This window comes from Zophobas morio, unplaced genomic scaffold, assembly GCF_036711695.1.
Source record: "Zophobas morio isolate AGI-343-1 ecotype UQ-CSIRO unplaced genomic scaffold, CSIRO_AGI_Zmor_V1 ptg000011l, whole genome shotgun sequence".
NCBI classification, from domain to species: Eukaryota; Metazoa; Arthropoda; class Insecta; order Coleoptera; family Tenebrionidae; genus Zophobas; species Zophobas morio.
Genome location: NW_026972116.1, coordinates 7,293,084 through 7,306,995, shown reverse-complemented (window position 1 = coordinate 7,306,995; position 13,912 = coordinate 7,293,084). Strand labels below are relative to the sequence as shown.

Below are 13,912 nucleotides of genomic sequence, written 5' to 3'. Positions count from 1 at the left end.
AAGATTGATATAAATGAAACACAAACATGTGCTGTGTAACACTGTATTTACTTGTTGTTGACGGTTCGAAGTCTATGTACAAAGTTGTTAAAATCGGAAACGATACATTGCAGGTAGAAGAGAAAGTTGGGGACGCTTGTTGACAAGGGTTGCGGTTGGTAAGTAAAACCGAAACCCGAACAGTATAAAAACGTCCTAACAGACAAAAGGACAATTCTTTCTGCAGAAAATTTAAAAAAATATCCCACTTGTTATATAAATTTTAACGAAGATTAGGATCGCTGATTATGTAAAATAATAAAATAAATATAGATCTCAAAGAAATCTAGATGTTGCTTAAAAATTTTTTTCAGGCCTAAATCTCCCGCTTTTTTGTTCGCTTATTTTAGGGTCTATTTTGGCTTTTTTTAAAGCGATTTTCACACCTTGTAAAAAAGCAGCTTATAAATAATACTGAATTTAAATCATATAAATGCTAAATAGTTCGCCATTTTATCGAGCTTTTGAAAAGCTAAAAACTTGTGCTTGGGATTACAATCATAAATTAAATTAACAAATTCTATCCACTCATTGTAGATTTCAGGCGTTGATCCCATCATTTGAGTCGAAGCAATTTTATTTAAATCAAATGCAGTTCCTTCAGTTCTACCAACCTTGAGATTTATGACAGAGCCTGACATCTAGTAGCTAGATAATTACATAGTCAAATGTAAATACAATTTTCTGCATTATCAACTTTACACTTAAGGACGTCATATGTCAACCACGACGCATGTAGCGAGAAATGTCAATTTTGACATAATCAATTTGTTTTGCAAATCGCAGCCATATGGTTATTAGTGTCATAATATTTATCTCAAGACAATAATTATTTTGCATTTTATAAAAATTAAGTGCTAAATATTTTCTGCTTTAAAATTAGCACAGTTCTTGTACAATTATTTAATACATTGAAAGTGCCCACCTTGAAAGAATGGCTGATTGGGAAGAAATTAAACGTTTAGCAGCTGATTTTCAAAAAGTTCAACTGAGTTCCACGTCACAAAAGTTAGTATAGTATAATAGAGAATTTACTAACCGTTTTCTGTACTTTGTCATTTGTAGGTTATCTGAACGTAACTGTATTGAAATCATATCATACTTGAAAGAAAAAAAAATCATTGATTTAATTTTCACCGTTGATGGTAAAGAATTTTTGACACCCTTACACCTGATTCAAGACATAAGAAACGAGCTTTTTGTTAGTGGGGGTCGAATTAATTTAGTTGAGCTAGCAAAAATTATAGGTGTGGATTTGGCACATATCACCACACATTTGAAAGATGTCCTGAAAGGACAGAAAGACATACATTCTATTTTGGGACAACTGATTGATTCCTCTTATATAACAAAAATAGCTGGAGAGATTAATGAAAAACTCTCACAACAGGGTCAAATTAATATTAGTGATTTAACAATACAGTATGACTTAAGTGCAGAGTTTTTACAACAGCAAGTAGTGGAAAAGCATTTAGGAAAAATCATTCATGGAAAACAAGATAGTAACGATCCTAGGGTATTCTTCACGGAATCATTCATTGCAAGGTGTAAAGCCAAAATCCGAGGAGCGTTAAGTGGTTTGACGCGTCCCACACCAGTGGCTTCTATTTTAAATCAGATTAATATGAGTGAAAAATTGTTCTTTTCGTTATATGACCAGACTTGTATGTATGGTTCTCTGACAAGTCGAGTTGTTGGAGCACAGTATATACCCAATGTTTATGCAAGGTCACAGGTAAGAAAATAAGTTAAGTTATGATTATTAATATTGGAAAGATTTCTTTGCGTGAGTAATAAACCAATGACTTAGTTTGAGTAGTAAAAAATCTATTACAGAAAATAAGTTCCTTTTAAAACTAAATATGATTTTAACAAAAACAAATGCATTTCGTGTTTTTAGGTGACATTCATAATATTTCAGATCCTGTTATTAATCAAATTTTATGAACACATATGAATTTCATTTGGTTTGAGTTAAATTAAAGATTTGAATTGAATGACAATAATATAGTTTGCTTCTACATTTAAGAAATATCCAGTTGATGTAAAAATACAGAGGGTAACATCACACAAATCATACAGGTTATAATAAATCACTGTCAGAAATAAACAATATAGTAGCTCCTTGTTAATTGCATACAGGGTGTCTCAGAAATAAGTACATTAATTTTAATCAGTTATAGAGCTCATTGACCTCAACAACTTTTTTTAGTAGAGTTTTGTCAAGAACTTTTTAATTATCAAGTTAAAAATTGTTAAAGTTATATCCCAATTAAGGTTACCCGCCCATGGATCCTCAGTCAGCCATGGACACTAATAATTATTATAATTAATAATTTATGGTCAAAAACAGTTACTAGGATACGTATTTTCCTAATCTGTTAGTTTCAATAACTGAACTTTCTGGTCCTGAAAGGGGTACATTTGTTCTCTGAGTATCCTCCAAATACTACTCTCCGATACATCACACTAGACAGTGATACGTGCTAGTGCCCGGTCGAGCTTCGACACTCTTCAAAACAGCCTCTTCAATATTAGCAATTCTATTACTACGTAACTTACCCCGATCCTGAGGTGCAGGTTTAAAAGATCCGTACTCTCGAAAATGCTGCAACGTTCTTAAAACTGCGCACATTTGGCAGACGACGATTTGGGAGGTTTTCTGAAAAAATTCACTGGGCGCGAGTGCCGTTTCCCCGAGCTTCACCGTACGTTAAAACGATATCGGCGCATTCCAGATTTGAAAACAAAGCCATTTCAACACATATAAATTAGAAATCTGTGCCAAAAAAACTTCAAAGCGACAACGTTTAATAAAAACATTGACATAAAAATGATTGTCAGTGTCAAAACGCTTGCTAGGGTACCTTCCTCATTGTTGTAGTGTTGTTATTATTTAAGTTATTATTTAAGGTGAACATAGACGGCTCGTGAATATATGGGTGGGAAAATTCGAAATTCGACATGAGTTTTCGAAAAGATGCTAGATAAAAAAGTTGTTCTGTTTCACGAGTTTTGTTGCTGGTTAAAATTAATGTACTTATTTCTGAGACACCCTGTATACTGGTTGACTATTATAGTGACTGTGTTTTTTTTTTGTTAAGTTGGCAACATATTTAAATTTTATGTGGCATACCTGAATGTCAAAATGAACAAGTTCTCAATTTTCTCATCACGTTTGTAATCCACGTCACAGGCGCTGCTGTCAAAGTTGACAACAGTGAACTGACAATTACATTGCCATTAATTAAAAATTGCCAACACAAAAATTTTCTTAATCACCCGGTATTTCCATAAATTTTAATCTTGTTAATTTTTAGAGAACGCTATCAATTAATTTAATCTTGTTTCCATTTTTTACCATTTTCGAGATTTCACTAAAAGGAAATAAAAAGTCAACGTTAAAATTCACAGCGATATTATATCAAAGTTTACCATCACAAGTTTAAAAAATTGATCAAAGGCTATCTCAATACAACTCTCCTCGCCAACAAATCCCGCTTCATGAAAAATTACAAAATTTAATTTGGCGATTTTTGGAGCTTCAAGTGTCTTCTTATAATAATTTAATTAAATTTCTTAGAGGATACGTCATTTGCTAATTGGTATTAGTCCCAGCCGTCCACCCTCTATTTTCTTAGAAAATATGTCATTTGCCAAAATCACTCTTAACAGGTACTAGCCCCACCCACCCGCCCCCTCTTTTCTTAGAGGGTATCTTATTTGCTAAAATCAGTTTTATCTTAGCAGGTCCTAGCCCCACCCACCCACCCTCTCTTTTCTTAGAAGTTATCTCATTTGTCAAAATCACTCTTATCTTAGCAGGAACTAGCCCCGCCCACCCACCCTCTCTTTTCTTAGAGGTATATCATTTGCCAAAATCGGTCCTATTTTAGCAGGTATGTACTAGTCTCGGTGAGTCGCGCTCTATTTTCTTACCGGGTATGTCATTTACCAAAATCTTATTTTAGCAAGAATTTCTAAAATTTTGTTCCTGGATCATTAAATACGCTAGATTTTTCGAATTAGTACGTTCATTTTTTATTCCCCTTATTGAAAATTTGGACATTTTTTCCAACGCACACAAAAATAGCCTGGACTTTTTTTCGACCTCCAAAAGTTACTTTTGGACCAATTTCTTCAAAAACACACCATTTGTTCGGAACGTCCAAATGAATTAGTGTAATTTATACGATTTTTGAGAAAAATTGACTTCAAAACCAAATATTTCCAAAATTTTACTGCTGAACCATTAACACACTATTTTTCATTTGTTGTTTTGAGATTGTATCGACGAGAATTACTGTAATTCCCACTTGAAAAACGTTAGAACAATAAAAGCGATGACTTTAACTGACATGTTTCAAATGACATTAATGACAAGTGAGAACTGTCATAATGAGGCATAATTTCAGCGAGGCGGGATATTTGAAATCAATGGCCACCTACGCCCTTCGAATCATTTATAAAAGCCCTGGGTATAAGATATTTTTCAAGTAGAACACCTCTATTTTAATTATTACTTCCCGAGTGTAAGCAAAGGAAGTATTGTAATCGAGTCCGTCGGCCGACTCTCTACTTTTACGTTTTCTCGATCTTTCATGACCCCTAGAATACGAAGAAATAGGTCTCCCATTTCCGTCTGTCTGTCCGTCTGTCCGTCCGTCTGTCTGTCCGTCTGTCTGTCCGTCTGTCTGTCCGTCTGTCCGTCTGTCTGCCGTCCCGGATTTTTATTAGACATATAATCTCCGAAAGTACTCGACCGATTGTTGTGAAATTTTGTACTTATATTAGGAATATCATGTAGATGGTAAAACGCTAACCAAAATTTGTCTAATCATCCCCACCACTAATGCGATGACGTCACTTCAAAATTGTACATAGTAAATGGGTCTTAAATTGTATAAAATAACATAGTCCTACACATGTAGTTTACGACTCCGAATTCAGTTTTTACCCGAAACGTCCAGATTTTTGGAAAAAAAATCAAAATTATAAAACAACATTTTGCAATTTAATTTTGAATCTGCTAACCCGAATGTTTTGAAATGTTGCAGATGTTTTAAGGCTCTAAAGAGCATCATAAATCTTTAGTCAAAATATATTTGGTTATCCCCTCCAAAAACTTGATGACGTCAGCTCAAAAGTTTGCCGAATAAATCCTATCTAAAATGTACAAAAAAAATATGATGCGTCTGTACTTGTGATATATCACTCCATTCATATTTTTTGGAGTTGCATATACAGGGTGACTCAAAAAAATTAATGAATGCGCAAAATTTATTTTACTGATTTACTCAGGAACTACAAAACCGAATGCTTTGAAATCTTGAAGATGTTTTAAAATTATCATAAGCATGGTAAATTTTTGATCAAAATGTATTTGGTCGTCCCCCCCTAAAAAATTTATGACGTCACCACAAAATTTTGCTGAATAAATCCTATCTAAAATGTACAAAATATGGTGAGTCTCTTCTTGTGATTTATCATTCCATTCAAATCTTTTCGATTTGCATATACAGGGTGACTGAAAAAAAAAATGAATGCGTCAATTTATTTTATTGATTTAATCAGGAATTACAGAACCGAATGCTTTGAAATCTTGGAGATGTTTTAAAGTTATCATAAGCATGGTAAATTTTTTATCAAAATGTATTTGCTCTTCCCCCCTAAAAAATTGATGACGTCACTCCAAAATTTTGCTGAATAAATCCTATCTAAAATGTACAAAATATGATGAGTCTGTACTTGTGATTTATCATTTCAATCATATTTTTTTGGATTTGCATATACAGGGTGACTCAAAAAAAAATAATGCATGCGTAAATTTATTTTATTGATTTACTCAGAAACTACAAAACCGAATGCTTTGAAATCTACTGCGAAAAAAAAACATAATAGGCATGCAGTCGTCACGTTTCCGACAGCGAGGGAAGTATTGTCTAAACTCTTTAGACCAATTTTTTTGTTGTACTATTTGTTATAAGATTTAGAAGACAAACAATAAGAGACCGGACGGGCGGGCGGGCGGGACTAATTTTAACTTTTTCGTAGAGTATTTTACAGGCAAGCAATAAAAAAAATCACAAAAAAATCTGGGATATATCTCAGATTTTTTTGTGAATTTTGAAACAACTTTTTCAGAAGCTCAATTTTTCTGTATATACAGGTTAGTCACGAGAGAATTACTTCTGAAAATTATTTTTACGCAACCCAAAATACGAATACCATGTACCATTTGATACTAACTGAATTTAAAATGAAATGCATAATCCATGATTGCTTTGAGTTTGGCAATCTCATTTTGACAATTGTGGTAAAGGAGGTTACGTGAGTGTCCATGGTGGTACCGCAGCCAGTCGGAAATCTCCTCCGGCGCCGCTAATAAATTTGTCAGTGTGCCTCTTGATCTTTTGCAACCGATTAATCACGAGAAAATTATTTCTAAAAATTCCTTTTACGGCATTTTATTCAAAATTTACAACACAAACTCAAACAAGTAAGTAAATAATTTAACTACTAATCTGTTGAAAATGTTGGGCATTTTGGGGGGATGCTACGGCTTTTTTGTAAATGGATGGCCGAAGAAGTCCAGTGGTTGCAGATTTGCACTTCGAAGAGGGTCTAGGTGACGCAGAGATGGCGAATTAACACATGCACATTAGCGGCGAACAACATTGGGAGAGCACTTACGGCTTCAGTATAGCCCAGATTGATCTGACTGTATGTCGTCGATCCAATGGGGCTCTAGAGCCGAGTCAACGATGAAAAAAAAAGTTAAAAATTAATTAACGTCAAAGTGACACTGCCAAAGTCAACGCAATCATGGATTAGGCATTTCATTTTAAATTTAGATAATATCAAGTGGAAGTACTTTGGGTTGCGTAAAAATAATTTTCAGAAGTAATTCTCTCGTGACTAAGCCGTATGTATATGAAAATTTTACCTTTTTTGGACCACATTCAAATATTACCTAAGTTTTTTTTCTTTTATATTTCGATTTATATTTTGGCCTCATTTCTTCAAAAACTCCTAATTACCCTAATTAAATTAGATTATTTTCAAACCAAATATGTCTAAAATTTTCCTCCTGGACCATTAACACACTATATTCGAAATTTTTTTGTGAATTCTAGCCAACTTTTTCAAAAGCTCATTTTCTTCAATATTCCTCCTATGAAAATTTTGACTATTTTTTTCGACCACACTCAAACATTAAATAAAGAGTTTCCTTTTAGTGGGTTTTAATCTCATTTCTATGTCCCAGAATTTTTCGTTAATTTTTAGATTCTAAATTCTGACTATACATACTCTTCACAACAAAAAGCTGAAAATATGTTTAGAATCGTAAATTTTATCTTCTACACTTCTCTCCAAAATTACCATTTTAAACACGTTTTCAATTTCTTGTCGTGAATAGAAAACTACGTACATACAGCGAGTTATTGAAAGGTACGTACAAAATAAAATCAGCAATTGGTCTCGAAGTATGAGAGTTAAAAGTAAAAAAAAATTCAGGTATAAGTGTTCTTCTTTTAGAGATAAAAATTATTAAAATTTATGTCCAAATTCGTTGTACGCCCCTGATAAAAATATCATCTTTCGTTTCTATAGTAACATTTAGTCTTGACAAAAGTTTTATTGTTACAGTTGGTAGGATTTACTAAAATAAATTAATTTTACCTGCGAGCTGTTACACTGTTTCGTACTAAATATGTGTCTGGGTAAGCTAAGGAAGCATAGTAATCCAGTCCATCGGGGGACTTGCCAGTTTGATGTTTTCTTGACGATTCATGACCCCTAGAGTACGAAAAAAAGTGATCTCGCGTTTCTCTGCCTGTCTATCTGCCTGTCGTTTGTGTCGATTGTCGGACGAGGGAAATTCTGTCTTCGACTAATTTTTTTTAACTTAAACTGTATCTCATAGCTATGACAGTTTTCGAAACCGCAATAGTACGAAACAATAGAGGTACATAATTCGATGTTATAAATATAAATTAAGCTTCACTTATAGTCCGGGTTTGGATTAGGTATAATTTATACATCCAAGTTATGTAATGGAATGGTATTTCTTTAACGTATGCTTAGTATCAATGTGGGAACTATCAATCAAAAAATTACAGTGTCATGATAAATATATAGGTCGCCACAATGCCAACAAAAAATACAAGCTGTCAAAAAAACCTAGTATGCAAAAAGGACATATATTTTTGTTTCAGATATTCATTTAAAACCACACATGTGAGATCCACTCACATTATTTTAGTTGACAAGCATACACAAGATTTCATCTCCACCTGCCTTCTAATCACCTAAATGTCGCTTGAGATGTCACATTGAAAAATAAATATTGCCTAATAAAAATTGAACTTCCCGTGTGTACATAATTTGTTAGAAGAAGCTTTGAAAACTTTATCTAAATCTATTTTACTACTCGTAAACAACAAAAAGATAAGCACTTACCTGATAATGTCACTTACGTTGCAGTGGCTCCCTAACTTACTAGATTTATATAAATACACAATACCTACAAGGTTTGAAAGAAAAACATCTTTTCAGTAGGTTTTGGTTACGTCTTTAGTTTTTAATCTTTCTGTTTTTCAATTTTCGACTTCGTCACTGGAAGGTAGATCACACTATTTCACAAAATTACCGAAGTTAATTCAACTTAACCGGGTTGTAAAGGATTGCATATAATCGGAACTTGATTCGATCTAGATGAAAAAAAAAGTAAACTAAGCGCATGAGAATGAAACGTGTTAAAATTTATAATTCAGTATTTTTACTTTATCGATTTAATCTTTTAGTGTAAGTAATTGACATGAAAAGTAACTTTTTGAGACAGTTGTAAAAAAATATTGAAAGAGTACAGGAATTTATGTAAGACGTGAATAGCAATCGTAGAAAAAATACGAGTATACAACTTATACAAAATCGTCATTTCTCACTTGTATGAACTGTGATGTTCACCCTTAGTTCGCACTGCAGATGTTCACACTAGCGAGATTAGTACACAGTTTGAAGCTGTTTGTTCAATTTGAGATGTTGTTATTTGTAATCTTATAAATACAGTATTAATTTTTTAAATATCTAAAATATACACACAATAAACCTGTTATTAATAAAGTCCGTAACTGTAATGATTATGTTTGATACGATCCGCATAGTTATGTATGTCATTTTTATTATGCTTTTAATTCTACATTTTTAGATTAGATTTTTTATATCAAATTTAATTCATTATTGAATCCTCCCCAAGTATCTAGATAAAAAGAATTACTATAAAAAAAATCAACGTGCCGATGTTGACTTCTGTCACAAAATCTTAATTTCTTAACAAAATGTAGGATTGTAGCACATGAAAAAATCATTTAACGTATGCGATTTTTTTTTTAATTTCATTTTAAAATTGTTTATATAAAAGATGTTTTAATTTTGGAATGCAGTTTATCACAATTCATTCGTATTTTAAAGCATCACATCTATAACCAGCAGCAGCTAATAAAAATTGATAATTTTTATGGAATTATTATCCAGTCATACACACGTGTCAAATCCATCTATACCACATTCGATATTTCCCCCAATACCAGAGGAGAGATAACACATTGATATTATCGCACTGCACATTATTTATTTTATAACAACAAAAATATTGACTGGGTATCTTAGAGTTCACAGAAAGTCACCAGTTATGTTATGTCTTTGATAACAACAGCGATCAACAGCGGAAAATTGAATAATTATAATCCTAAAATTCACTTGAGAGCAAAACGTGGAAGCAACGACACTACGTAGCCGGAACATTAAAATCTGCTATTTTTGAATATTCCTTTGTTTTAAAATTTAAGAATTAATTATTTTGTTTTGTAAACATGCTCACAAGAATAAAATAAGCAAGTTATTTGGATCCGATTGAAGGACAAGGCTCATTTTTAGATAAATCTAAAAACTTCGTAGTTCCCAAAGTGTTAAATTAGTACTAAAATTTTCATTGTTGCTACGCTTAATAAAAATATAAAACCAACTTCTTTTTTTAGAGTGAATGGGTGACAAATTTCTATAGGCAAAACGCTTACTTGGAATATGACGCTTTGGCCCGCCTTGGCATTTCTGACTACAAATCTTATATAAAAAAACAATTTTCCAATGAAGAAATTACTTTTCTCAATTCATGCGCTGCTTCCAAACGGATTTTAGAAAGAGCCGAAGCAGACATAGAAGAGTGCATTGCAAGCAAATCGTATCTCGATCTTCAATCAAACCTCCCATCAGTTTTTAATGAGAACGACATCCAACTCATCCTTGAGTCGATCTTAATCAAACAAAAACAACAACAAACAATCGTGATAGAAAATTACATTATCAGTAAAGCATTTATCGAAAATTTGTCGAAAAATTTCGATGAACTGGTAAAGGAGAAAGCTAAATCCGTCGTAGAATCTGGCAAATATCAACAATATCAAACCGAATTGCAAGTTTCTTCGACCAAGCCGCAAAAATTCGAAGATGTCGAGGAAAAAATCGACAAGCGTGAAGAAAGGAGGAAGAAAGCTGCAGGAGGGAAGAGCGGGGGAGGGACGCAAGGTCGCGAAACCAAAACCAAGTCAACCAAGAAGCCCGCACGTGCGAAACACGTGGAAGTAGAAGTCGAGTTTGTGGAGAAAAAACAGTTGGAAATTATCACCAGTGAGGATATTTCAGAAGCAGTTCAAAGCGAATTAGAAGATGATGGCTTGGACGAACTGACTCTGCCTCTGATGCAGTATCTATTGCCTCAACTTAATGAAAAGGGATTAGAACTAGCTAATGAAATATACGCTGTCACTGTAGCTGATCGTACGGCTAACCGAAGACAAACTCATAACGAGTTGCAAAACAAACTGAATGCTCTAATTGGTGATGTTCGTTTGTTCGATAAGGGACTCAAGTTGTTGCCAGAAGACTTGCAACCTCAATTACAGAAGTATTTGTTGAAAACATTGTGCACTGATGTCGTTAATGAAATTCTCAACTATGTGGCAGCTGAGCAGAATTTAAGCACCCAATCTGAGAATTTTAATAACGATCAGAGATTGAAATTTGCCAACGATTTGCCACCAGATTTCAAAAAACCACTTGTCCCTCTAATAAAATCTCTAACTGGACAAAGTATCGAAGATTTTATGGTGACGGTGGAAGAAGGATTGGCCGCGTGTAGTATGATTATCAAGAAAATTGATAAAAAGAAAGACAGAACGATTGTTTTGAACCACAAACATGTCCTTTTGGAGCAGCTAAATAAATGTGATGATCTCGCTTTAGTTTTGCACCTGGCTACACTAGTCATTTTTACTACTGTCACGCAATGTATGCTTCACGCTAGTGGGCGACATGTTGCCGCCATTTTGAATTTTCTGAAGCAGTATCTTAGTGAAGAGCAAATTACGGAATTGACGTCATATCATGGTATGTGTTTGTAGTTGTTGATGGTCTTAGCTAATTTTCTTATTACAGATTTTGTTACTTTAATGTTGAGTGGAGGGACCGAAGCCGAGAACGCAAAAGAGAAATTGAAAGAAAAAATTCAGGTTGTTAAGAATATCGCAAACGATTTTAAGAAACCGGGTACGGAGAAGTGTTAACTATAATTTGCTGTAGGTTTTTGTTTTGTATATCTTATACTATATTTTTTTGATTGCATGGTCCTGGAGAATTTATGTAAAAATGTACATAAGTATAAATGTTGATCATTATAATGTAATATAATTGTACCTAATAAATATCTATTTTAAGTTCGCTAGTGATTTCTCGGTAAGAAAACAAAAAAATTCTCATTGGGATTCAGAACGAGATGCTTTTATCAGTATTTTTATCAACACGAAATACCAACTAAGTAGTGTGGGGTTGATGAACTTTACTTTTGCAGTTAGTCGTTGGTAACAGACTAGGCAATGTCGGTATAAGTCAATTTTTGCAACTCCGTAATGGCGTGATTATGGAAGACTTTAATTGTACAACAACGGTCAACGGTCATGACCGCAAAGTGAGTCGTAAAAATTTAATGAACCATTAAAAAAATTTTCCTGTGCAAAACATAATGGCACTGTATGCAACACGAATTATCCATTAAATGTCGTCTTTTTTTTACGTAGCAAAGGTAACATTAATTTAAGAAATTCTAGTATTGGTATACACTTTAAAATTTAAACCATTTTCATAAAACCAGGAACTTGAAATTATGTCAAGGTAAATTAAATAATGTAGAGATAATTTCATATTTCAAAAGCTCTCAAAATTATTTTGATAGCTAAATAAATTTATAAAAAATAAATTTATTGCATATAAGGTAAGAGTTCATAAATCACAGCACAAAAAACATGGTAGATTATGAATACAAACACAAAAAGCAAAGCGATACTTTATGACGAACTTTCCTTTTTTTTGGCTTCAAATTTAAAAAGGTAATTGAATGTAATTGCATGGTATTAACCGGTATTAATCATTACAGTTGAATTAACTAATTGTGTTGGTAACTTAAAATTACCCCTAGTAACTCTGTCACTCTCTTAAGTAAAAACAGAATTTTACGCAAGCGCCAAGAAAATTCAAAATTTAAATATGCATCACAAAAAAGAAAAGAGTTCTCGTTTCAAGACCTGGGCAGTGAGTATAGATGTTAAATACATAGTCACTGACCTGGGTTATTAAAAGTTTTCTAACCGCAGATTTTTAAGTAAGGTGCCACGTTTACAGATATATATGTCACAAAACCAACAAAAGCAACTTAACCTAAGTTGTTTTCGTTTTTCACTCAAATTTCTTAGCCACGTTGTCGCGTATGTTATTCCGAGAAATTGCGACGTTGCTAGACTTAAGAAAAACGTAAAATTATTAAAATTAAATGTGTAACTGTACCCGTTTCACTCTTCGTTTCAGGTACTTTTGGTATAAATTGCTGCATATACAATAAGTATACATAAGCAGATAGGCTTTGCCATTTCTATTGAAACACCACTTGTTGATCGTAAATCTGGCGACATTCGCATTCAGACAGTTTTCTAAGTAAAAACCGTTCTCAATCAATCGAAAACTGTTACCAATTGCTCAACAGGTGGTGTTTAAAAAGAAATGGCAAATACAATAGATAAACATTACTGTCCATTTCAGAGGCGTCTATAAAATTGTTAAGCTGGAAATAATTTCCTGCAATATACGAAACAATGATCATCAAGGGATTAAGTAATGTTAATAAATCAATAAAAGTCAATAAAAATTATAAAATTTTTGGCACACATATTACACTTGCAAGATGAGTAATAAGTAAAAAAAACATTATTTTGAAAACACGACTAACTGACGGCATATCTGAATTGTTTCTCGAATAAAACAGTAACATTGTACCCTTATTCAGACAAAACTGTCAAAAAAGAGTTTAAATTTAAAAAAATACTTATTTTATCATAGTCACCATTTTAACATTGTAGAGTTCTTAAAATTATAAAACGTAGTGATTCGATATTTATTTATCTTAAATTTCGTAGTCACTTATCGTTATTATTTCTGTGGGGTTACTATACTCAGAACTCTACATCGTTATTAACGCTGTGAACAGGAAGTACAATAATACACTTAGTACTTTAGATTTCAATTAAATAGTAAATTTAATAATGCCATAAGTGACCACTTGATCATTCAGTGTATTAAGATAGGTTAGGGAACAGGGAACATTTTCGTTATATATTTCTCCTATCGTAAGAACTGCGGAAATAAACTGAAACTATGGTATGTATTTCCTTTTTATCATTTTATGATAACCAATAATGCATATGCCGAGATAAACAAAAATGAAACTGACACAACATACCAAATTAGATCGCAATTTGTAACTGGA

General features: G+C 32.9%; 1 protein-coding gene across 1 annotated transcript; it reads left to right on the top strand.

Moving 5' to 3' along the window:
• Positions 1-773: 773 nt before the first annotated feature.
• On the top strand, positions 774-11,817 carry LOC135126758 (E3 UFM1-protein ligase 1 homolog). The gene is made up of 4 exons (XM_064052884.1): positions 774-1,047; positions 1,105-1,774; positions 10,080-11,487; positions 11,536-11,817. The coding sequence occupies exons 1-4, from the start codon at positions 974-976 to the stop codon at positions 11,661-11,663; spliced, it is 2,280 nt and encodes a 759-aa protein (XP_063908954.1). The 5' UTR covers positions 774-973; the 3' UTR covers positions 11,664-11,817.
• Positions 11,818-13,912: the final 2,095 nt, after the last annotated feature.